Here is a 26764-nt window from a genome sequence, read left to right as displayed (position 1 = left end):
GCAACTTTCCGAATTCCTCCCTTTCCAAATTTTGGAAATAGGGTATGTACACTGTAAAAGACAAAGCCCCCTCAGCAGCTTCTGGGGCAGGATCCTGGGTGCGCACAATAACATTTCTTGGGGAAACACGATAATGCAGACAAATTGGAGGCATAACAGCTATGATGGCCTCGCATCATAAATGAGTGAGGTTTTGCCACCAAATGGGAAGCAAACTTGGGAAACCCATGCTTATTAGGACGTTCCGGATTCTTTCAATTCTGGGTAAGGGATCGTGGGTCCATACAAGTAGATAATGACTATAGAGGCCAATAGAAGTGGGATGAAATAGAATGTGCAGGAGAAAGAGAAACACCATATGTCCTCACTAATAAGTGGGAGCTGGAAAATAAATTTTAAAAGAAAGAAGGAAAGACAAAAGGATCCCAATAATACTTTGCAAAGGAGAGAACAGGACCGAGGTTACCAGAGTTGGGAAAGGGGGAGGGGAGATGGCCAAGGGAGGGACCGGTTAAAGGACACCCAAAACGATGACATGGTGTCATGCCGAGTGTGCCAATTATCCTGGTCGGAGCATCGCATGTTGCACACGGCTATAGATATTCAAGGCTGTGCCCCACACACGTGTATAGTCACTTATGTCCCAACAAAAACATAAATAATAGACTGTGCAGCTCAGCGGGCCACAAAAGGCTGCCTCGCGTCTCTTTCCACAATAACTCATTCTAGGCTTTTCCAAAGGCATGGAATGTTCTCTGGCTTTTTAACTTGTGAAACTTTTACTGAATCCTCACGACAGTATCAGGTTCACACCTGCATCACCCCAAAAGGCATCCGCAGCCCCACATCGGCACACCCTGTCCCTTGTCCTCTGCTCCATGCGCAGCGGCCCGCCTGGGTCCCAGACCCCCTGCGTCCTCAGGCCCTCCCTCTTACAGTTCCCCTTTCTCTCTCCTGTCCCTGCCACCTCCCCTTTCTGATGGCTCCTTCCCAGCAGCCTTCAGTGTGAACACTGCCCGGCCCCACCTTCCCCTCTAGCCACCGGCCTGTCTCTTCGTCGGCTCAGCCTCACTCCGCTCTGTCCATCTGGAGACCCGCAGCTCAGGCAATGGCCTTTGCTCAGTCCTCATCTTCCAGGACCCGATCAGCAAACTACAGCCCATGGGCCAAATCTGGCCACTGCCTGTTTTCGTAAATCTAGTTTTATTGGAGCACAGCCGTGCCACTCGATGAGGTGCCGTCTGTGGCTGCTTTCATGCTACAGAGGCAGAACTGAAGTGGTGACACAGAGAGGGTGTGGCCCACAGAGCTGACAATATTTACTCTCTGGCCCCTTACAGAAAAAGTGTGCTGACCCCAGTTCCAGACCTCTCAGCATCCTTTGACACTGCTGACCACTCCATCCCTCTAGAAACACGCCTGCCCTTGGTTTCCACAATATCATCCTCCCCTGCTTTCCTCCTGGCTCTCTGGTTTTCTCTGTCTCCCTGATCTCTGCTCTACCCAACTTCTAAAAGGCACATTTCCTCCAAGCTTGACCCTAAACCCTTCTCTCTTCTTACACTACGCTATCGACCCTGGCCACTTGGTTCATGTCCTTCTATTGCCACTGAGCTGTAGCTGTGCATATCTAGCTCTGCCCTCCAGGCACGTAGGAGCTCCTGCCTACTGTGCTCAGTCACCACAGAGCCCAGCTGCCAGCTCCACTGCCCATGGCAGACATCACCCATCGATCTGACACACTGGACTGGATTCGCCTTCACAACGCTTTTGACATGCCCCTGTCAGACACCACTTATCCACTGTGCCAGACTCGTGTGCAATCACCCTCAAACACCCTTTTTAACAGAGCCCCAGGCAGTCAAAGCCAATGAGCAGCAACTGTCAAAGGACACGCATCTATTTGGCTTCTCGGGTCTGTGGGACATCTCCACCCCAGCTCTCTGCATGCAACGCTGAGCGACAATATCTCCCTCCCAGGCCCAGCTTTGCTCCCAGCTGAGAGAAGGGCCCAGCATCCAGGTACTTGTGCAAACCAGAAACCTGCGTACACATCCCGCTCCGGGCAATCACCACATCCTAGCGACTCCACCTCCAAATCTCTCTTGAATCGCTCCCGTCCCCTCCTCCCCATGGCCTCTGCTGACATTCAGGCCACCGTTTCAGAATCATTTCTGTCTGGGCTGCAGCCAGAGCCCCCTTTCGGGTCTCCATGCCCAACTTGCCCCCCTCCGGTGGGTTCTCCACACTGTGGTCAAACAGGCTTTCAAAGCTGCCAATCTGACCCATGCCAGTCCCTATGGAAAAGCCTGCCACGGTTTCCCATTGCTCTTGGGAGAACACCCAAATCCTCAACAGATTGCTGTCCCTGACGGCAGGCACCTCGTATCTCTCTAGCCTCATCTTTTTCCATCACTAACCCCCACCCTCTGCCCAATCCATGTTTTCGGAACATGCCAGGAGCTCCTCTCTGCACCATCTCGGCAAGCGTTACCGTCCCTCCACTGGGCAGGGTCTTCCTTATGTTCCAGATTCCAGCATTTATATCCCTCCTTTGGGAAGCCTTCTCTGAGTTCCTAAGTGTGGCCCAAGTGTATTTCTCGGGCCTTGCCCCATCTCCATACCTACTGTATCATGATCTCATGGTTAGCAATATAGGTATATATACGTCTGTACTTCCACAGGCTATAAATCACAGGAAAAAAGGTTTCATTGTCTGGTTTTCATGCCACAGAGGGGGTTAGATCAGTCGTCCAGAGCCTGTGTCCACTGTAAGAGGGCAAGGAGACTACCTGCCTTGTCCATTATTGTACCCACGTCAGGTACATACTTGGAGCTATATGTCCACATTGAGTGGATGACTGCAGTAAATAAATGGGGGAAAAAATCAGAAAACTCAGGTCCCTTCATTCACTCAAGGGATATGTATTGAGAACCTACTTACTACGTGCCAGTCACTAGTCCACATCCTGGGGATACAGCAGCGAACAAAGCAGACCCAAGTCTCTGACTTCATGGAGCTGTACCTCGCGGAGGGGACAGAGACACTAGACAAGTAAGTAAGTAGCCAGAGACTCCACTAGAAGGTGATAGGTGCTAGAGAGAAAATATAGCTCAGTTCAATGGTACAGCCGCCTTGGAAAACAGTCTGGCATTTCCTCAAAAAGTTAAACACAGAGTTACCATTTGGCCAAACAACTCCACTCGGAGGCATATACCCAAGACGAAAACATGTGTCCACATAAAGACCTGCACACAAATGCTCTTAGTGGCATTATTCAAAACAGCCAAAGAGTAGAAACAACCCAAATACTCATCAACGGATGACCAGATAAACAAAATGTGGTTTGTCCATACAATGGAGTAGTATTCAGTAATAAAAAGGAAGAAGCACTGATACTTGCTACAACGTGGATGAACCTTGAAAACATCGTGCAAAGTGAAAGAAGTTAATCACAAAGGACCACATTGTACTGTATGATTCCATTTATAAGACATATACAGAACAGGCAGATCCATAGAGACAGAAAGTAGATTAGTGGTGGCCTGAGGCTGAGAGGGGACTGGGGCTTTGGCTTTGATAGCTAAAAAGTGCAGAGGTTCTTTTGGGGGTGATAAAATTATTTTAAAATTGATCGTGGTGATGGTTGCACAACTCTGTGAATATACTAAAAACCACTGAACTGGACACTTTATATGAGTGAATTGTGTAGCATGTGAAATATGTTTCAATAAAGCTGTTACATAAACACATATATACATACACACATATATACATACACAGAGCAGGAAAGGGGGATGAGATTCAGAGGGAAGGATGTAATTTTAGAGAAGGCAGTCGGGGAAGGCCTCAAATGAAAGGTAACATTTGAACAAAGACCCAAAGAAGGTGGGGGAGGGATACTGCAGATATCCAGGGGCAAGACGCAATGATCACCCCAAATTCCATCTTTATTCATTCATTCATCATCACATTATCCCACACCCAATTCTTGCTGATTCTGGTGCTGACTGAGCCTCAGCTTTATTCCACGGTACAACAGCGCCACCCAGTGTCAGCTCCCGATAAACGCCCTGCAGAGGAGATGCCGCTGGGCTTCTCCATCAGGGGTCAGAATATAGTGGCCAGGGCGCCACTGAGGGAATGGACAGCCAGACAGACAATTGGTGCATCCAGGCCAAAAGAACACTTGAGCCACTTCTGTTTCCACTGTCCTCCCATTCTTGCCCTCCTTCCGTACTCATGCACAGATGAGCCCACGGGCCTTCCTTTCTCCGGCGGTTCTCACCCCGGCCTCCATATTTGAATCACAGAGGGGAGAAGAGGGGGCTTTACTCAATGCCAGCGCGCCCCCTCCAGAGAATCTGTTTAATTGAAGCCCCGGCAGTGCTACATATTGTTTCACTCCCGAGGTGATTCCACCTGCGAGAACTGACAGCAACTGAGTTGATAGTGAGACCAGCTGGTCAATATCAGGTCACCTAAAGATAGCCCAGTTGCGCTCCTCCACTAGCCAAATGAATCTAAGTTGTGCCATTTATTCCAGCAAGACACCAGAACATCTGTTCCAAGTGTCTTCATTTACCCTGTTTATTTCTCCTTCCTAGGAGCCAAGAATAATGATACAGTGTAAGGTTTGATAAATCTATTCTAAGTAGGGCCATCGAAATCCAGAGCAACTCCATCCCCTCCCCCGTGCCTTGCCCCACCCCGGCCACCTTCAAAGGTCTTTACAGAAGCGGTCAGGCAAACGTGGTGGCAGAAGACCATGTATCTGCCAAGACTAATTTCCTTCCCTGGTCGCCTCTGCTGGGGGACGGAGAATAGAATTGGGGAAATGAACGGATAGTTGCTTTGGCTAGTAGGAAAGGGCTGGTCTCAAGCATTCCTCTTGGCTTCTTTTTTCTGGAATGCCGAGGCGGACGAGGCAGATGGGGCCCTTCCCTGGCCACCGAGCCTCTCCTACAATTACCCATGAAATAAATAAAAGGTCGCCTGGAAATCGGAATCACCTGTAATCACAAAATCACGTGTCTCATTACTGTTCTTTCTTAAAGCACTTACTATATTCTGCCTGTATTACAGTCACTTCTCTGATCAATTTTCCTGCCATAATGATTATGTTGTTACATGTAGGGGATTTTTATTCAGGGGATCTCTTCACCATGCTTAAATTTTAATATTCTTGGACATTAACCCTCCCAGCCTCCTCAAAGGAACTAAGTTTTGGGACACAATTTCCATGCAGAGCTGATGCATTTGACATTAAAACGACAGGTTTCCCCTCCAGATATTCGTCCATTTACTCTGGAAACATCTACTACTGGCAAACACGGTGTTGGGATTATAAAAAGAAAGGACACGGACTCCCCGAGGGTCAGAACGATGTCGGGGCTGGGGATCTCCCAGGGCCTACCTCAGATCCTGTGGGTGTCTAGCATGGTTTTGAGTGCCCTACGGTGTTTACAGGTCATTCCAGGGCCGGCCAGTAGTAGCAAAAGCCAGTCTCATGTGGTGTTTGATTATGGCAGCTCAAAACATTTTCATATTTCGGGCCGAGCCCGTGGCGCACTTGGTAGAGTGCTGCGCTGGCAGCGCGGCAACGCTCCCGCCGCGGGTTCGGATCCTATATAGGACTGACCGGTGTACTCACTGGCTGAGTGCCGGTCACGAAAAAACGACAAAAAAAAAAAAAAACATTTTCATATTTCGTTGGCTTCTACATAACCAAGGACAGCAGAATGCAGAACGCGTGCTTTCAGTACACTCCCGCATGCTCATAAACCTTTGCACTATGTGGAAAGGGCCAACCAGCTCAATAATGACAGCTCTCCAGAAGCTTAGTCGATGACACATTTGATGAAAACTGTATGATCATGTATTCTGCTCTTAGACATTTCCAGTAAGAAATCTCTTGCACGGGGTAAAAGGGAAACGCTCCACATTCCGAACATCATCCCAAGCGGCTGGAGCTCGGGGGTGTCAGCGTCCGCAGCTCGCCCGGGAGCGCTGTGTGCCCTGCGTACCTGCCAGCAGGCCGATGAGCAGCATGACCACCCAGCCCGACCAGGCGTCCTGCAGGCTCCTGATGAACCCCCATATGGACTCCTTGCTTTCGCTGGTTATCTGGAAGCAGAGCAGACACAGCAGGTGACGTGCACACATTTTTCAACTCATGCTTTGCTCCTTGAAACTGTTTTCTCAGGAAACAGGGTGGTAATTAAGAGAAAATGAAGGTCATTCAGCAACCAAATTCCCAGTTACATTATTCATTCAGTTGTGTGCCACAATCACACAATGGGCTTCCTACTTCACAGAGCTATGGAGGTGCCATCATAGTCTCCAAGGAACAAGAGTAGCAAAAACTGCACTTGATTAGAAAAACATACTGAATGTGATCTGAGCTTTCATTATTTAAAGCCATTCTGAACGAGGCACTGACTGGGTATCACTATCTTGAATATGAGCTACTGTTTTAACTTACTTTATCAGGTCTGTTCATTCAAAATCCTCTTCAACAAAGACTGCATTTCTTACTTTTGTTTTCAAGGTTTAATTTTAACAGCAAGAACTGTGAATTAGCAGCATGGATCACAGTTACCATGGCAGATGGACACGTCTATACACACTGTAAGAACACACCTTTGCCTCCCTGTGTTCACAAAATCCTCCGAGATCACCATTCCCCTCACAACCGTTTCCAGCGGTGGTTGGCAACCATTTTCTATATAGGACTAGACAGTAAATATTTGGGGCTCTGCACGTCAAATGGTGTCTGTTGCAACTACTCAACTCTGCCTCTGTGCACAAAAGGAGCCATAAAGAACATGTAAATGAATGGGCATGACTAAAAACTTTACAAAACGAGGTGCCAGCTGGCTTTGGCCTGAGGGCCATAGTTTGCTGAGCCCTTCTCTAGAGGGAAGGCTGTCCTGTCCCCATGCTCCTCCATGTTGGAGACAAGAGGCTGCGCCATCTTCTTGACTGAACCTCACTCCTGCAAAGCTCTTCCTCCTTTCACTGCCAACCTTCGTGAAATGGCGTGACACAGTCACACTCTCCACGTCCCTCCACATCTTCCTCTGAAGAGGCTCTCCCTGAAGTTGCCAACAGCCCCCATGTTGTTGGTTCACCATTACCCCTCCATGGAGGCTGACCTTGGGAGCAGCCCCTCCTCAACACTCTCTACTCTTCTCACTTGGGACAACTCTCGGCTGGTCCCCTCCCTCACCTCTCCCTGCTTCTCCTCAGAGTTTGTCACTGGCACCCACCTACCTCCCCCAGACCTCCTAACTCCTGGCATTGCCCAGGGTCCTGACCGCCTCCTTCTGTCTCCCTCCACATTCCCCGGCCACCCTGGCCACCTCTAAAGCTTCAGCACCCACTCTCATGCCAGGGACCTGTCACTTTTTTTTTTGCAGCTGGCCGGTAAGGGGATCAGAACCCTTGACCTTGGTGTTGCAAGGCTGCGCTCTAACCAACTGAGCCAACCGGCCAGCCCTTACTCTCGTTTCTAGACTCAACTGCTTTCTTCCCCTTCCAGGAATCCCCCACCAGACCCCTGGAGCTCCCTGAATTGCCCAAGTGTGCCAGGTTCTTTCATGCCTCTGACTTAAGAAAGGGCCACTCTGGTGTTTAGATGCTTTTCCCTTTCTCTGCCCAGTGAACTCTTAGTCTTCCTTCAAGTCCCAACTGAAATATCAGCCTCTGAGAACCTCTTCTCTAACCGTCCCTCTTAGAGGATCCCATAGCACTTACACGTAGCTTCACTGCAGCCCATTAAAATATATATCGACTGCCAACTAGACGCCCGGCCCCATAACATGTGCTTTCACACACACAGCCTCACTTACCCTTGAGGAATAATCACCTCTGTCCCCACAGATGAGAAAATGAGGGGCCCAGAAATGGCACCCCCAAATTCACCTAACCCGAAGGTGTCAAGGGCAGGAAGTGTGCCAGATTCATCTGGTTCCAGAGTCCCCTCCTTGTGCTCTGCACCCCATTACTTCTATATGACACAGCCTCCCACCCCCAGCACCCGGAGCTACAGCCATCTGTCCACATCTCTGCACTCACCTAACACTTCTTTAGAACCTAACCTGGTACATGACACATGAACCTGAGCCCCCACTAAACAACTTCCGGATTCAAGCATGCCACAGCCACATGTAGGGGTCCCCTTCAGCTTGTCCCTTCACAACGCCACCTACCTTTCTGGGTCTGTCGGTGTCACGTGACTTTTCCCTTAGCCAGTCGATGGTGTGGAAGTCCACATTATGTCCGCACATCGGGGAATGGCTCATCGAGAAAATCCATCAGGTTTCCAGTGCCACTCATCGCTCCTGCATTGACCAGGCTAGTTACACCTGAGAGAGAAAAACGGTCATGGAAAAGGTGAACAGGACATGTACACGGACATGGCAGAAGATAACCCATGGGCTCTATTTTCTTACACAACCAGAAGTTATCTCAGCATAGGCATCTCTGCTGTAGTAACATATATACACAGTCAGTTCTCATTATAGGTAGAAGATGTGTTCTATAAAGACACTTCAGACACTACATTAGCAAAAACTCAATGACCGCTCCTAGAGGAATACAGGGTTAGGGCCCTGAGAGCCTCTGCTCACATTCTCGTCAACAAATCAATACATAACCTTGTATCTCGTGTTTCTGTCTACAGACACTGTAGTTAATAGATAGTGCTCAGTCATTAACATTGAACTCATGGCCAACAGCACTACCACTCACGTCTGGGTGAAGCTTCTCCGACAAACGTATTCTCTCCATAAAACAGCACAGCCTTCCTGCACGTGGGAACACTAGACAGCACTTCATCACTCAGTTTCAGGGCCATTTTAAACAGCAACATTGCCAAGCAAAAAGCACAAAAATGTGAAAAATGTGGCACTAAATAGAACACAGAAAGGACACTTGTTTAAAGCATGAGACTGAAAACAAGAAGGCAGAGCGTTGCCTTCTTCGACCTCAGCGAGGAACATGCACTTCTGGCAACTCAATTTTTTGCCACTGTGCACGTGCACATGTCTGTGAATGACCTTGAAAGCACCACAAGTATTGATTCGGAGGCTACAGATAAATTTGAGTGAGCAGGCAAATTAGCAAATACGAAATCCAAAAATGAGGAGCAACTAGATACATTTCTGAGAAGTCCCACATCCTGCAAAAGCAAGGTGTCAAAATGAGAGTGTCGAGGGCTAATAGGATTGACGCATACCACTCAAAATCAAATAATTGTAGCCAAACTGGTAACTGGTTCCCCTGGGAGATAAGTGGACCACTCGGGCAGACAGTCTATGTGGTTGTCATCGCAGATATTCATAATGCACAGCACCAGTGGAGTGAAGATGCTTCTGGGAGCCAAGGCAATCTGCAGATGGCAGCGGCCCTCTGCACTCCTGGCGCCACCACGGACATGGATAAGGGAGGTAGGAAAACCCGTCAGGAGCCAAGAGCCATGCAAGGCTGGAGGCTCACTGCCCTGGGCAAGGAGCTCTGGGCACAGACGCTCTTTTTTAATTCTTCTTGAAATACAGTCAGAAGGGCTCTTGCTGCCAGGGTAGTAGCAAAGGTGAATGTCTCTTCCTTTCCTGTCTGAGATCACAATTCCACTCGCACTATTCCAGCTCCCCTTGCCTGGAAAACAATTGCAAGTGAACCAACACATCTGCCAGGCTCTCTTGCCATCAGAGCCTGATTTACAGATCCCGTGGGAGCTAATCTGGAGCAGGCCAGTGCTCACCACCAGTTAGCAGAAAGAATAACATGCTCCTACAGAGACCGGAGGTTGAAATATGCACTAAATAAAAACTACTTTGGTAAAGAGCATGGGAATTTGAATTATAGGATGAGGGCCACAAAAGTGCCAAAATAGATGGTTAAAAAGTTGAAGGGTGGTTATAAAAATATCTGAGTGCGGACTTCTCATTGCTTTTGTATTTCTATATCTGGAGGACTCAGTCATGACCTGACGACGCTGGATTTTAATCAAATTGAAAAGTCGCTATGGGCAAAGTAATCACCTTCCAAGCAATAAAATGGCCACAGTGATAGATTTATTGACCGTCCGTGCAACTAGGCTGCTTTAAAACTTTAAAAGTTTGAGGTTTGAGGAGTGCCAAGTCCAAAACTACACCCATTGATGAGTATCCAGGGAAGAGTCGCATTGCATAAGGCAGGAGCAGCCAATAACAGAACCAGTAATATAAGGGAAGGGGTCAAATTAGAGAGCAAAGATTTCATTCTCATCTCTACAAAAACAAGATGGTAATAACCTATTACATGTGGTAAAGAAAATCTCTGATGGGAAAAATAAGATGACAGGCTATTGGCCCACAGTGGGAGCTCTCATCAGAAAAACCCAGCTGGCAATAGAATAATTGAAGAGACCTGGATATTGTATTTGCTGCCTGAAATTTAACCAAACCTCTAGTCAAACAACTACTCCAGGCAATAATGCTTGAGATAAAAATTTGCTCTGGAGAAAATTACATCTTTAAACTTTGATGGAGCATGTTATGATCGTGATGATTAGACACATAATTGGTAGAGGAAAGTAAACATGATATAATCTGCAGAGCCTCGGGGGCTTTCCTGGGGGCCTGGAAGGAAATGGTGATGTCATGTCTGAAATTGGAGTTAAGAGATGACCAGAACAGAGACAGTGCAAGAAGAGAACACCTGGGTGGGAAAATGGGAAGGACTCTATTTGGGATCCACCTGGGAGGTGAAATGGATGAAGAACTAGAATCCAGCCAGGCAAGGGAGCCTCAGGGAGGGAACTCCAAGGATTTGCTAACTGAGAAATGAACTGAAACTCTGTATGTTCAATAAAGTACAAGGAACAACCCCAAATGGATGCAAACAGTCATTTGCAACTTACAAAGGAGCCCTTGAACCTCCCACCTGTTTTAATTTCTTCTCTCCAACAAGAATATTTCTGCTGGCAGATGACACCTGCGCTTACGTCCTCAAGGCCATGGGTTCAAGGAAGAACAGCATCTTACAGCCTGGATCTAAGATTTCTACTTGGCCTGGATCATTTAGGTCAGGGCTCAGGAAACTGCAGCCCATGGGCCAAACCCAGCCTGCTGCCCGGTTTGTAAATAAAGTTTTACTGGCACACAAGCATATCTACTTGTTTACATATTGTCTATGGCAGCGTTCACGTTACAACAGCAGGGTTGAGTAGGTACGACAAAGACCATATCACCCACAAAGGCTGGAATGTTCACCATCTCGCCCTTTACAGAAAAAGTTTGTTGACCTCTGATCTCTGCAGCAGACCACAAAAGTGGCCCATATTCTCTAGCCCTCCCTGTCTTCACTGCCTTTTCAATGCGACTTTCCTGCTCCTCTTCATTAAGAGGGAGTCTATTCTCTACTCCTGTGTCATGCAATAGAAGTGACAGTACACATGAATTGAGCCTAGACCCCAAGTGGCGGTGCAGCCTCTTTTCTTTTCCTGGGGCCTCTGTTTCCACCATGAGAAGAAGCCTCACTAGAAGGCTGGAAGATGAGAGGCCACAGGGAACTGAGTTGGGTCACCTCAGCTGATGCCATCCCGGATCATCTCAGCCCATCTGACCAAGATTTCTAAGTGAGCCCAGCCAAGATCAGCAGCTTTGGCCCAGTCAAACCACACAGCAGACCCACAGACTTGTGAGGACAAAGTGGTTATTGTTTTAAGCCACTGAGTATTTCAAAGGAGTTGTTATACAGCAGCATCATAACAATGGACAACAGATAGAATGTACTTGGGCTCTGGGAGAGGAGAAAGGACGACAGGGTAGAAGGAGTGGAGTAGCAAGGGGTGACGAAGCTATCAGAAGAGACAGGATGGACCAGAACGCGCCCTAGTCCACGCCGGAGGCATCCTGCCTGACAATATTACATCTCTCTTACCACAGCCATTATTTACATTTGCTTACAAAGGAACTCTGGAAGACGTGCAGGACACCTAGGTCCTTATCCAATCCCTTAAGGGAAGAAAGTCTCTGTATGTTTGGTCTCCCAGCATGAAGACCCCAAGAGGCTAGGGTCAGCCTTCAACAGCAGTTGCTAACGACCGAACCTGTCCAGTGAAACCCACTTCAGCCAGCGCCAGTGATGACAAGGCTGTGTTATTATGACATCATCAATGATGTCATTTGTGACTGATTCTGAAGGCAACTCTGATTGGGCTGGCTCACCTTCAGAGCAGGGATCTCTACCATTTAAAGGAAACCTGGGGCTGACCAGTTAGCTCAGTTGGTTAAAGCATGGTGCTGATAACACCGAGGTCTGGGTTATCTGCTGCCAACACCATAACACCATGGCTCAGACAGTATCAATAGTCTTATCACTCTCTCCCCTGGTACTAGGGTTTGACTGGGCTCAAAGGAGCTGGGGATGGAAGATTTAATAGCTAGAGACTAGAATAGCTGGGGCTCCCCAGGCATCTCTCTCTCCATGTGGCATCCCACATGGTCCCTCCAGCACGGCAGCTTTGGGTGGCAGGACTTCTTACCTGGAGGCTCTCAGCTCCAAAGCCAGCGTTGAGAGAGAGACCAGGGAGAAGCTGTGTCATCTTGCATGACTGAGCCTCAGAAGTTAGGCAGTGTCTCTTTGCCACATGCTGTCCCTCGAGACAGTCACAATAGCCCACCCAGGTTCAAGGGGAGAGGAAGTAGACTCCACCTATTGATGGGAGAATGGCAAACCTCTACAAGAGCATCCGTAAATCAAAAATATTTTTGTGGCTATTTTTGAAAAATACAACTAACCACTCAACTTACGAAAAATCTCGGCAAATACAGAAAAGTATCAAAAGGAAAATAAGGATTACCTGTCATCACACTCTAGATAGAGAACTGCTACAACCTGTTGCTATGTTTTCTACATAGATATATTTTTTAACAAATTGGGGGTATAATACATCTGGTTTTTCCCTCTATATTTTGAGCATTTATCATGAGAGGCAAAATTGCATAGTGATTCAAAACACACACTCTGGGGCAGCACTGCCCGGGTTCAAATCTCACACTCTGCCACTTACTAGCTGTGTGGCCTTAGACAAGCTGCTGAAAGAATGAGTGTGGTGGACCGCAAGAACCACCAGGGCCAAAGAGTAGCCTGAACACTCAGGTGACTTCATCCATGACAGGACACTGCAAGGAGAGCCTTTCTGATGTCATATGCTGGACGTATAAACCACCTCCTTTGCTGTCCCTGCGAGCTACTGCACATCAAAGGTAATGCTGTCACTGACCCACGCGCTACAGGACATGAGGGCAGCCTCCACATCCCCCATCTTGAGACACTGTAATGACACCTTACGATGTGACCCTACCAGACCAGGCTTCTTTGATAAACAAGGGCCCACCCTGGACCCAGCACAACATTGCTGCTAAAGAAGTTAGATGCACGGTCCAGCTCACCTGGTCACCCAGGTCACAGTGCTTCTGACCGACCAGCTCTAAATTGGGGCTTTCATGTCCCCTTCTCAGTTTTGATTAATTTGTTAGAATTACTTGCAAAACTCAAGAAAACACTTTTACCACTTGATTATATTAAATATTATGAACAATACGGATGAACAGCCAGATGAAGAAATGTGTAAGGCGAGGTCTGGAAGGGTCCTGAGTGCAGGTGCTTCTGTCCCCATGGAGTTGGGGTGTGCCACCCCGCCAGCACGTGGATGTGTTTGCCAACCCAGAAGCTGTCTGAATACTATACTTTGGGGATGTTTATGGAGGTTTCATCACATAGGCAGGATTTTATTAACTCAGTCTCCAGCCCTCTCACCCTCCAGGCTTCTAATCATGGCTTGGTCTTTCTGGTGACCATCCCCCATCTAGGAGCCCACCAAGAGTTGCCTTGTTAGGACAAAAGACACTCCCATCACCCAGGAATTTCCAAGGGATTAGGAGCTGTGTGTCAGGAGCTACAGCCAAAGACCAAAGATAAGAAAAAAAGATTCTCCTAGCACCCCCATTGCTCAGGAAATTCCAAGGGTTTTAGGAATTCTGTGCCAGGATCTGGGAAGAAACCAAATACAAACTCCTCCATGTAACACAAAATCACAGTTCCTGACCCTGCTCACCTCGAATCTTTCTTCTCCAATGAGATGCACAGCATGCAGGAGACAGATGAATAAATTTACCTTTGAGTGTCATTTATATGAGTGGTTCTTAACCCAACTTCAAATTTACATTATCTAAAGAGCATTGTATTTGTTTGTTTTCTGTTGCTTATAACAAAATACCTGAATCTGGATAATTTATAAAGAAACAAAATTTATTTCTTACAGTTTTGGACGCTGGGAAGTACCCGGTCCAGGGGACACATCTGGTGAGCGCAATGCAGTGTGTCACACAGTGAGAGACATGGCATGTGCGACAGAGAACTAACCTGCTCTGTCACTCTCCTGATGAAGCCATCAGAACCAGCCCATTGCTCCATGAATGGATCAATCTGTTGACGAGGGCACGGTCCTCACAATCTAATCACCTATTAAAGGCCTCACCTATCAAATACCGTGATTGAATTTCCTACCCTCTTAGCACTGTCAAAGTGGAGATTAAGTTTCTAGTACATGAAACTTGGGGGGTGGCACATTCAACTCATAGCAAGCATTTAAGAAATGCTGCACCATAGACCAATTAAGTCCGAATCCCTGCATGATGTCCCCGGCCAGGGTGGAGATACACTGGCTTACACAACTCCATCTTGCTCACAATCACCAATGAATATTTGTTGATCATTTCAACCTCTTCATGATGCTTGGGCAAATATTCCTTGACCCTGGAAACTAGAAACGTTGGGGTTTGTAAAGGAGAGAGAAAAGTGGAATAGCTACAAATGCCCCTGTATTATTCCCTTGGAGTGGGGTGGGGAGTGGGTGTGGGAGTAAGGGTTTACTTTCTGCCTACCAAAAATCCTTGCTATTTGTGTTGAATAGCTTCCTTCGCTCAGTTTCCATAGCTTTCTCTCTGTGTCCCACCAGCGAGTGAATCTGCTGGGTAGAGGCGATTTGTTATGTATTGCTCCCCTGCGGTTAACTCTTGGCACCGAGCATCTCACTTAGCTCTTGTAGTGCTCTCTGTGTGTGCCTGGGCTACCATAACAGTAGCACAGGCTGGGGCTTCAACAACAGATATTTATTTTGTCTCAGCTCTGGAGGCCAGAAGTCCCCGGTCCAGTTCTGGCAGGGTTGGTTTCTGATGGAGACTCTCTTCCTGACCTGCAGATGACACACCCTGCTGCATCCTCACAAGGTGGAGAGGAGAGCTCTGGTGTCTCCTCCTCTTCTTATAAGGGTACTAGCCCTGTTGGATTAGGGCCCCCCACCTTTATGACCTCATTTAAACTTTATCACCTTTTCACAGGCCCTATCTTCAAGTACGGTCACATTGGGAGTTAGGGCTTCAGCTTATGAATTTTGGGGAGACACAATTCAGTCTGTCGCATTCCACCCCTGGCCCCCCACAACTCATAACCGTCTCACATGCAAAATGTATTTATTTCATTCTGACAGACCCAAAACTCTTAACTCATTCCAGCATCAACTCTGAAGTCTAAAGTCCACAGCCTCATCTAAATATCATCTGAATCAGATATGGGTGACACTTGAGGTATGATTTATCCTGAGGCAAGATTCTTTTCCCTCCATGAACCTGCAAAACCAGACAAATTATGTGCTCTTAAAATACAGTGGTACAGTTGTGGGACAGGCATGGATAGACACTCCCATTGCAAAAGGGAGGGATAGGACAGAAGGAGGGGGTGACAAGTCTCAAGCAAGTACGAAACCTAGCAAGGCAAATGCCGTCAGCTCTTAAGGCTGGGGAACAAGCCTCTCTGGCCTGATGCCCAGATTTCCCGGCTCACTGGTGGGGCAGCATCACCCTCATGCCTCTAGGGGGTGCCTCCATTGTCTCTGCGAGGGCCCTGCCCTCTGCAGCTGAGGAGGGAACAGCCTTGTTCCCTGGCCCTGTGGTAGGAGCAGCAGCCCCGTGGTCTCTGAATCGCCTTCAGCGTCATTCCTCAGTTTTCTTAAAGAATAGTGCATGTGCTCATCTGAATATCTCCGTGGTCACATCCTGTAGAGTCAAAGAAGTCCAGCAGTCTTCTTTCATTCTGTCCCAATTTCTCTGTCCCCTGCAGTTCAAACTGGCAGTCTCTCTGCTGGTATGATTCCATCTCTATTCCTGGCTTCTGCTGAGATGGCTGGTTGACATCATGGGGAACGACTTCATGGAGCGACTGTCCAGCCACCCCCTTGGTGTTCTCTCCAGAACAAGCTTCCTCATTTTCCACATCCCTCTCTCTGTCCCTTTGTTCGTCCTCCATCCCTCCATCCATCCTTCAGTCCATCCATCCTTCGGTCCATCCTGTCATCCCTCCCTCCATCCATCCTTTCTCCCCCCATTCCTCCAGTCCTCCATGCGTCTGAACATAGTACACTCCAGGGTCTGTGCTAGGTCCTGGTGCACAAGACCTCTGTGATCCTTGACTTCGTGGTGTGCAGAGTCTAGGGGGGGGGCATCAGAAGACACTTGTCCTTCCGTGAAGATTCAGAGCACAGTCTTGGGATCAGGATTGCGTGGGCTTGTGGGGAGGCTGCCTCTCCAGGGAAAGGGAGCTATGGGTGCCTGGAGGGAGAAGATCCTTTGAGTTAAGGTCATTTCCGGGCTTTGGCACTGGGCTGCTGATTTGGAGGATGCAAAGCCGAAAGACCTGTGTTCTTGCAGTCTCCTTCTCTGTGATTGGATTGCTGGGCTACAGTGTCCAAAAGTCAGGCAGGTGTGGCCCTTTGGCTTTCCCTGGTTTCTGGACCTGAGGATAATTCCTTACTTCTGTCCTGTCCCCTCTGCTGTCATGAAGCAGGCCTCGGGCACTCGAGGTTGCGTCAGCAGAAGGAGCTCACTGTGGAGTTCTGATAAGCAGTGCTCCAGTGATACGGGTGGCTGGGCAGTTCTGCACATAATGACACAGGTCCCAGTTACCTGACGGTTTTCTTTGCTGGCAGCGGCAAACTCTGCTCAGCTGGCCTCAGGCGCCCAGTGCTGCTGACTCGCTCTTAGGGATTTGCATTGACAAGTTTGAGAGAACAAATGCATTTCAGAAAAATGGTGCGCCGCGTGTTCTAACTGTCGCTTTCAGTTTTGGAGGCGGCGGGCTGTTGTGCTTTTGTTTTGACTGTCCAGTGGTCCTGTTGGCCTGACCTCGGCTCCCCCTGGCCAGGGCTCAAGGTCGCACTTCTTCCTGCCTCATGGCCATATGCATCAGCACAGAGCAGGAATGCCCACGGGCCGCACGCCCTGCACCAAAATGGACCATGTTCCCCCACCACGGGACGCGCGACCTCCCTCTTTACGGAGCCGGTGCCCAGAGCAGGCTGCGTGCCCTTACCCAGCAGGAGCAGATCGCCACCTCCCTACCCCCGCGGACAGCGTGCCCTCACCCCTCAAGAGCAGGTCCCCCCAATGGGCCACGCATCCTCACCCAGGCACTAAGATGTGGAGCCCTAACCGTACATGGAGCCGGTTCCCATCCCGAGGGTCACACATCCTTCCACTGCACGGTGCAAGTCCACCCGCACCTTCAACCCACACGACTTGCATTGAAGAGGGACATCAGACATCATAGCATCACAGAGATGGGTATCATAGAGGACATCACAGACAGTAGCGTCTCAGAGAAGGGTTCACCGAGGGACGTGCTGGGTTACAACATAGAGAGCAGTATCATAGAGAGACTTTATACATAATACCATAGAGGAGGGTGTCATCAAGGGACATCATAGGTAATATATGAGAGGGCCGTATTATAGAGAGACTTCACAGATCCTACCAAGGGGGGGTATCATAGAAGAACATCATTCATAACATCATAGAGAGGAGTATCATAGAGGGACATTGTTTATAATACCATAGAAAGGTGTCATAGAGGGGCATTATTAATAATACCATAGAGAGGGATTTCACAGAGGGACATTATTGATAGTACTATAGAGAGGAGCATCATAGAGGGATATCATTGATAATAGCAGAGAAAGGGTGTCATAAAGGGACATTATACATAATACAATAGAGAGGGGTGGCATAGAGGGACATCATACATAATGACATGGAGAGGAGAATCAGAGGGAAATCCTAGGTAATAGCATCATGGAGTGGGGTATCATAGAGGGCATCCTACATAATATCAGAGAGAGAGAGACAGGAATCTTAGAGGGGCATCATAGATAATAGGATCTGAGAGAGGGGTAAAATAGCGGGACATCATACTAGGATCATACAGAAGGGTTTCTTTCAGGGACATGGTAGATAATATCATAGAGAGGGGTGACCTGATGGGACATTATGAATAAGAGCATCATAGAGAAGGTATCGGATAGGGACATCACAGATAATAACGTGGAGAGGATGATCATGGAGGGACAGTATAGATAACATACACAGGGCAGGACACTCCGCAGGCCGCGGGTCCTCCACCCGAACGGAGCATGTCCCACCCCCTCTGGACGCGTGTCCTCACTCTGCACGGACCAGGTCACCCCCGTGAACTGCACGCCTTCACCACGCAGGAGCAGATCCTGCCCCGAGGGCCTCTTGCCCTCGCTCCGCAGGGAGCACTACCCCTCCACGGGCCACAAGCCCTCCCCCAGATGCCTATAAGGTCTGGAGACCTCACCACGCACAGAGTAGGACACCCCGTGGCAGCTGGTCCTCTCCCCAAACGGAGCATGTCCCACCCCAGGGGGACCCGCACACTCAGCCCGCATGGAGCGAGTCCCCTCCACGGGCCACAGCCCTCACGTTTACACCGATGTCTGGAGCCCTCAATGCGCACAAAGCAGGTCCCCTCGATGGTCGCCTGCCCTCACGCCGCATGGAGCGGGTTCCCACGCAGGCCGCACACCTCACCCCGAGATGATAGGTCTTGAGCCCGTCCCCCCACAGAGCAGGAACTCCCGTGACCTGCACACACTCACCCCACACTGAGCAGATCCCCACCGTGGGTCGCACGCTATCACCCGGACAGATAAACTCTGGAGCCCTCAAGGTGCACCGAGCAGGTACCCTGGCCGGACCTGCGCCCTCACCACGCCTGGATCTGGTCCCCTTCGAGGGCCACACACTCTTACCCTGCAGGAGCATGTCCCGCCGCCCACCCCCTCATCCACGTGAACTCACCTCACACAGAACAGGACCCCCACGGACACCGCGGCCTCACCCCACACGAAGCCTATCACCCTGGACCTCACCGCGCATGATGTGTATCATAGAGACGCATCATAGATAATATCATAGAGAGCCGAATCATAGAAGGGCATTAGAGATAATAGAGACAAGAATCATAGAGGGGGAGTATAGATAATATCAGTCAGCGAGATCGTAGCCGGGCATTATGGATAGTATCATACAGAGAGGAATCGTAGACGGGAATTATAGATAATATCATAGAGAGTGGAATTAGAGAGGGGCATTATAGATACTATCATAGAAAGAGGAACCATAGAGGTGCATTACAGATAATATCAAATGAGGCATTATACACAATAAGAGAGAGAGAGGAATCATAGAGGGGCATAATTAGATAATATCATAGCGAGGGTATCATAGAGGGACATTTTAGATAGTATCATAGACAGCCGAATCATAGAGGGGCATTATAGATAGCATCATAGAGAGCCGAATCATAGAGGTGCATCATAGATAATAGCATCATAGAGAGGGGTGGCATAGAGGGACATCATACATAATGTCATGAAGAGGGTTAATCAGAGGAAAATCATAGATAATAGCATCATGGAGTGGGGTATCATAGAGGGGCATACTAGATAGTATCAGAGAGAGAGAGAGAGGAATCACAGAGGGGCATTATAGATAATAGCATCATAGAGAGGGGTATCATAGCGGGACATCATAGTAGGATCATACAGAAGGGTTTCGTTCAGGGACGTAGTAGGTAATATCATAGAGAGGGGTGACCTGATGGGACATTATGGGTTAGAGCATCACAGAGAGGGTATCGGAGAGGGACATCACAGATAATGACGTGGAGAGGGGGATCATAGAGGGACAGTATAGGTAACATACATAGAGCAATCAGACAGACATCGTAGATAATGTCATAAAGAAAGGAATCATAGAGGGCCCCCAAGCGGGATACGCACCCTCACCTGGACACCGATACAGTTTGGAGCCCTCACTTCGCATGCAGCAGCAGGTCCCCACCTCGCCGATGGCGTGCCCTCACTCAGCAATAGCAAGTCCCCCCACTCCTCGTGGGACTCAAGCCCTCATTCTGCATTAACCGGGTCCCTCCCGTGGGCCGTGCCTCACCTGGAAACCGATAAAGCCTGGAGCCCACAAACCACACTGAGCAGTTCCCACTACAGGCCGCTTGCCCTCACCCTGCACAGATGGTGCATTTCCTCACGAAGGTCGCATGTCCTCACGAGGGTCGCATGCTCTCAGCCCACAGGGGTAGGTCTTCCCGCCCAGGGGCCGTGCACAGTCACCGGACACTATAAGGTCTAGCGACCTAACTCTGCCAGGCACAGGTCCACCACGTGGGCTGCGCGCCCTCACCAGCACATGGATAACGTTGGAGCCCTAACCGAGCACGGACCAGGTCACCCCGGGCAGTCCGTGTGTCCTCACCCAATACGATGCAGGACACTCCGCGGGCCGCCGGTCCTCTTCCCAAACGGAGCATGTCCCACCCCCTCGGGACGCATGCCCTCACTCCGTACGGACCACGTCACCCGCGTGAACCGCACGCCCTCACCACGCAGGAGCAGATCCTGCCCCGAGGGCCTCCTGCCCTCACTCCGTAAGGAGCACTACCCCTCCGTGGGCCACAAGCCCTCACCCAGACACGATAAGGTCTGGAGACCTCACGATGCACAAAGCAGGTCCCCCGATGGTCGCATGACCTCACCTGCATGGAGCGTGTTCCCATGCAGGCCCCACGCCTCACCCCAAGAAGATTGTTCTTGCGCCCTTCCCCCCAAAGAGCAGGAACTCCCGTGACCTGCGCTCACTCACCCGGCACTGAGCAGCTCCCCACCACAGTTCGCACACTGTCACCTGGACAGATAAAGTCTGGAGTCCTCAAGGTGAACCGAGCCGGTATCCTGGCCGAACCTGCTCCCTCACCATGCACGGAGCTGGTCCCCCTCGAGGGCTACACGCCCTCACCCTGCAGGAGCATGTCCCACCGCCCACTACCCTCATCTGTGTGAACTCACCCCACACGGAGCCGGACCCCCACAGGCAGCACAGCCTCACCCTGCACGAAGCTGGTAACCCTGGGCCTTCACCCAGCATGAGGTGTATCATAGAGAAGCATCATAGATAATATCATAGAGAGCTGAATCATAGAGGGGCATTACAGATAATATCATAGACAGCCGAATCATAGACGGGCATGACACATAATATCATAGAGACAAGAATCATAGAGGAGCATTATAGATAAAATCGTAGATGAGACATAGAGGAGCATTATTAGATAGTATTATTGAGAGAGTAATCAGAGAGGGGCATTATAGATAATATCATAGAGACAAGAATCATAGAGGAGCGTTTTAGATAATATATAGAGAGGAATGATAGAGGGGCTTTATAGATAGTATCATACAGAGTAGAATCATAGCGGGGCATTATTAGCTAATATCACAGAGAGCGGAATCACAGAGGGGCATTATAGATAATATGATAGAGAGAGGAATCATGGAGGGGCATTATACATAGTATCATATAGAGAGGAATCATAAAGGAGAATTATAGATAATGTCATAGAGAGCGAAATCATAGAGGGGCCTTGCACATAATATCATAGACAGAGGAATCAGAGGGGCATTACACATAATATTAGAGAGAGAAAAACTACAGACGAGCATTATAGGAAATATCATAGAGACGGCAATCATAGAGGGGCATTACAGATAATATGATAGAGACCAGAATCATAGAGGGGCAGTATAGATAATATCATAGAGAGTGGAATTAGAGAGGGGCATTATAGATAGTATCATAGAAAGAGGAAACATAGAGGGGCATGACAGATAATATCATAGAGAGCCGAATCATAGAGGGGCATTATAGATAACATCATAGAGAGGCATTACAGATAATATAGAGAGTGGAATCAAAGAGGGGCATTAGAGTTAATATAGAGAGTGAAATCATAGAGGAGCATTACACATAATATCATAGAAAAATCATAGAGGAACATTATAGAAAATATCCTAGACAGGAATCATAGGGGAGCATTATAGATAATATCATAGAGAACGGAATCATACAGGCGCATTATAGATAACATCATAGAGACTGGAATCATAGAGGGGCATTACATATAGTGTCATAGAGAGAAGAATCACAGAGGAGCATTATATATAATAACATAGAGAGAGGATTCATAGAGGTGCATTATAGATAATATCATAGAGGAATCATAGCGGAGCATTATAGATAGTATCATAGAGAACGGAATCATAGCCGGATATTATAGATAGTATCATAGAGAGTGGAATCATTGAGGGGCATTACACATACTATCATAGAGAGAAGAATCACAGAGGAGCATTATATGTAATATCATACAGAGAATTCATAGAGAGGCATTTCATATAATATCATGAAGAGAAGAATCATACAGGAGCATTACAGATAATACATAGAGAGAGGATTCATAGAGGAGCATTACACATAATATCACAGACAGAGGAATCATAGAGAAGCATTTTTCGATAATATCATAGAGAGGGAACCAGAGTGAGGCATTATAGATCGTATTATAGAGAGCCGAATAAGTGGCTCAAACAGACTGAGTGGCTCAAACAGCAGACATGCGCTTCTCACAGTTCTGGAGGATGGAAGTCTGACGTCATGGCACCACCACGGTTGTGTTCTGGTGAGGACTCTTCCTATTGCTGACTTCTCATTGCTTCCTCACCTGTCACAAAGAGAGCAAACTAGCTCTCTGGCCTCTTAAGAGGGCACTGATCCCATGCATGAGGGCTGTGCCCTCAGGACCCAATCACCCTCCAAAGACCCCACCTCCACACACTATCACTCCGGGGGGTCATTTCAACATGGGGATTGGAGGTGGGGGAAACAAGCATTCAGTCCATAACAGATGTCAACTTCTTGGTATCCTGTTACACCTGTTTTCTCTGTGTAACGGATACTAAGAAAAAGAATTACGCAAATACTCAAGCACTAAGGATGCATTGAGGCCCAGACAGACTGCACTTAGGTAATTCTCCATCAGGAGGAGTGAAACCGAGTGTGGCAGCCACCTCCAACGTTAGCATCTCCCTTTTATTGTAAAGACAAGGAAGTTTTACAAGAAAATTCAGTTGATTTAACCATTATAAAAATAAGGATATCAGCAGAATTATGGCTAACAAATGGAAAACTAGTAACATCATTGAAATAAGCAATGTGACATTCCATAATGCAATTTACAAAAGGTTAAGTCAATCTGCCAACAAAAGCTTGATCTTAGCAAACACTGTTTTTCCCTACAGCAATTTCCCCAGAATTTTTACATATCAATCAAGTATTTGTCTGTCCCTGAGCCAGCAACCTTGCTGTGCTACAGTTCTATATCTTACAACAGAGACCTTAGCCTGGGGCAAGTTTCCTGTCTTTTGCAAGGTTAACATTTCTACATGTAATCCCAAAAGTTTAGGCTAAATCTGAGACTAAAGGGTTTGGAGGCCCTGTGAAGTACATTTGCTTTATAGTATGCTCAACAGTATCCTGTGTATAAGAAAACTATTTTTCTTCAGCAACATCTTTCTAAATTTAAGTGAAAAAGAATCCAAAATGATATCTAAGAAGTAGAAGGTGGTGTAGATGTCAATGGGTAAGACAGCCATGACCTAGAGGGCAGGAGGAAAGGGACATGCCTCGTGGAACTTCTAGTGTGTATATTCACCTTGAAGTGACAAAATATTAATTCTAAGTAGGCTGTGGAACACATGTATTATGATCCTCAGAACAACTACAGACAACTCAGCAGAGAGAGTGGTTTATAGAATGTCTTCTCAATATTAGTCATATCATTTAGGCAAAGAATCAGTTGAGAAACACAAGATCTAAACAATACTCTAGACCAATTGGAATTGGCAGATACCTACAGTACATTCCAACTAACAACCTCAGTATATTCATTCTTCTCATCAGCACATGGATCATTCTCCAGGATAGATCACATATTAGCTAACAAATCAAGTCTCAATAAATTCAAAAAAATTGGAATTATCCTGTGTATCTTCTCAGAACACAATGGATTAAAATTAGAAATTAATAACAAATGAAACTCTGGAAACTATACAAACACATGGAAATTAAACAGCAGTCTACTTAATGACATATGGGTCCAAGAAGAAATCAAGCAGGAAATCAAAAAATGTTTTGAAACTAATGAAAATAATTATACATCATACCAAAACCTGTGGGATACTGAAAAAGAAGTATTAAGGGGGAAATTTGTTGCATTAAATGCTCACCTCAGAAGACCGGAAAGATGGCAAGTGAACAACCTAACACTTCACCTTAAAGAATTAGAAAATCAAGAACAATCCAAACCTAAAGTTAGCAGACGGAAAGAAATCTTTAAGGTCAGAGCAGAACTTAATGAAATTGAAGCCCAAAAAACAATACAAAAGATCAATGAATCAAAAAGTTGGTTTTTTGAAAAGATAAATAAAATTGACAAACCATTAGCATGGCTAACAAAAAAAAAAAAGAAGAGAGAAGCCTAAAATAACAAAAATTAGAAATGAAAAAGGCGATATTACAACTGATTCATCTGAAATACAAGGAATCATTTGAGACTTCTATAAACAACTATGCGCCAACAAATTTGAAAATCTGGAGGAAATGGATAAATTTCGGGACCCACACAAGCTCCCAAAACTGAACCATGAAGACTTAGAAAATTTGAATAGACCAATAACAATAAAGGAGATTGAAGTTACTATCAGAAGGCTCCCAACAAAGAAACGCCCAGGACCAGATGGATTCACAGCAGAATTTTACCAAACATTCAAAGAGGAATTGGCTCCGATTATTTTCAAACTATTCCAAAAGATTAAAAGAGACTCAAATCACCCAAACTCATTCTATGAAGCAAACATCATCCTGATACAAAAACCAGGTAAAGATATAACCAAAAAAGAAAACTACAGGCCGATATCCTTGATAAATATAGATGCAAAAGTCTTCACTAAAATACTGCCAAAGAGAATAGAGCAACACATATGTAAAAATATTCACCACGATCAAGTGGGATTCATCCCAGTGATGCAAGGTTGGTTCAACATACGCAAATCAATAAATGTGATACACCGTATCAATAAAGTCAAACAGATGGACCATATGATCATCTCTATAGATGCTGAAAAAGCATTTGATAAAGTTCAGCACTCATTCATGACAAAGACCCTCTATAAGTTAGGTATAGAGGGAAAGTATCTCAACATAATTAAAGCCATATATGACAAAGCCACTGCCAATATCATCCAAAATGGGGAAAAGATGAAAGCTTTTCCTTTAAGAACAGGAACTAGACAAGGATGCCTAATCTCACCACTCCTATTCAACATAGTGTTGGAAGTACTTGTCAGAGCATTCAGAGAAGAGAAGGAAATAAAGAGCACCCAGATTGGAAAAGATGAAGTCAAACTGTCCCTGTTTGCAGATGACATGATCCTATATATCGAGCAGCCAAAAGCCTCTACAAAAAAACTCTTTGAATTGATAAATGATTTCAGCACAGTAGCAGGATACAAAATCAACACACAAAAATCAGTAGCATTTCTTTTCTCCAATAGTGAACATGCAGAACGAGAAATCAAGAAAGCCTGCCCATTTACAATAGCCACCAAAAAAATAAAATACTTAGGAGTTGAGTTAACCAAGGAGGTGAAAAATCTCTAATGAGAACTACAAACCACTGCTGAGAGAAATTAGAGAGGATACAAGAAGATGGAAAGATATCCCATGCTCTTGGATTGGAAGAATCAACATAGTGAAAATGTCCATACTACCCAAAGTGATATACAAATTCAATGCAATCCCCACTAAAATTCCAAAGACATTTTTCTCAGAAATGGAAAGAACTATCCAGACATTTATATGGAACAATAAAAGACCACACATAGCCAAAGCAATGCTGAGCAAAAAAAAATGAAGCTGGAGGCTTGACACTATCTGACTTTAAGCTATACTACAAAGCTATAATAACCAAAACAGTATGGTACTGGCATAAAAACAGACACACTGAACAATGGAATAGAATAGAGAATCCAGAAATCAACCCACACACTTACTGCCATCTGATCTTTGACAAAGTCACCAAGCCTATTCACTGGGGAAGGGACTGCCTCTTCAGCAAATGGTGCTGGGATAACTGGATATCCATATGCAGGAGAATGAAATTAGACTCATACCTCTCACTATATACAAAAATCAACTCAAAATGGATTAAGGATTTAAATATACACCCTGAAACCATAAAACTTCTTAAGGAAAACATAGGAGAAACACTTCAGGAAACAGGACTGCACACAGACTTCATGAATACGACCCCAAAAGCACGGGCAACCAAAGGAAAAATAAACAAATGGGATTATATCAAACTAAAAAGCTTCTGCACAGCAAAAGAAACAATTAACAGAGTTAAAAGACAACCAACAGAGTGGGAGAAAATATTTGCAAAATATAC

At 46.8% G+C, this 26764-nt stretch overlaps 2 protein-coding genes and 1 pseudogene across 2 annotated transcripts in view; 2 read left to right on the top strand and 1 right to left on the bottom strand.

Moving 5' to 3' along the window:
* The window catches only part of LOC134367021 (H(+)/Cl(-) exchange transporter 4-like), a 28713-nt pseudogene extending 20360 nt beyond the window's left edge, over positions 1-8353 (bottom strand).
* LOC134367168 (G-protein coupled receptor 143-like) overlaps positions 1-26764 on the top strand; it is a 363716-nt gene that overhangs the window by 42722 nt on the left and 294230 nt on the right. The window lies entirely within an intron of this gene.
* LOC134367020 (protein Shroom2-like) overlaps positions 21179-26764 on the top strand; it is a 75454-nt gene continuing 69868 nt past the window's right edge. Inside the window, exon 1 of the mRNA XM_063083667.1 lies at positions 21179-21323. Coding sequence (XP_062939737.1) covers positions 21179-21323 — 145 coding nt within the window. The remainder of the gene's footprint in view (positions 21324-26764) is intronic.

The sequence above is a fragment of the Cynocephalus volans genome, chromosome X, assembly GCF_027409185.1.
Source record: "Cynocephalus volans isolate mCynVol1 chromosome X, mCynVol1.pri, whole genome shotgun sequence".
Lineage (NCBI taxonomy): Eukaryota > Metazoa > Chordata > Mammalia > Dermoptera > Cynocephalidae > Cynocephalus > Cynocephalus volans.
The sequence above is the reverse complement of the archived record's forward strand: the minus strand, read 5'-3'. Positions and strand labels throughout refer to the sequence as shown.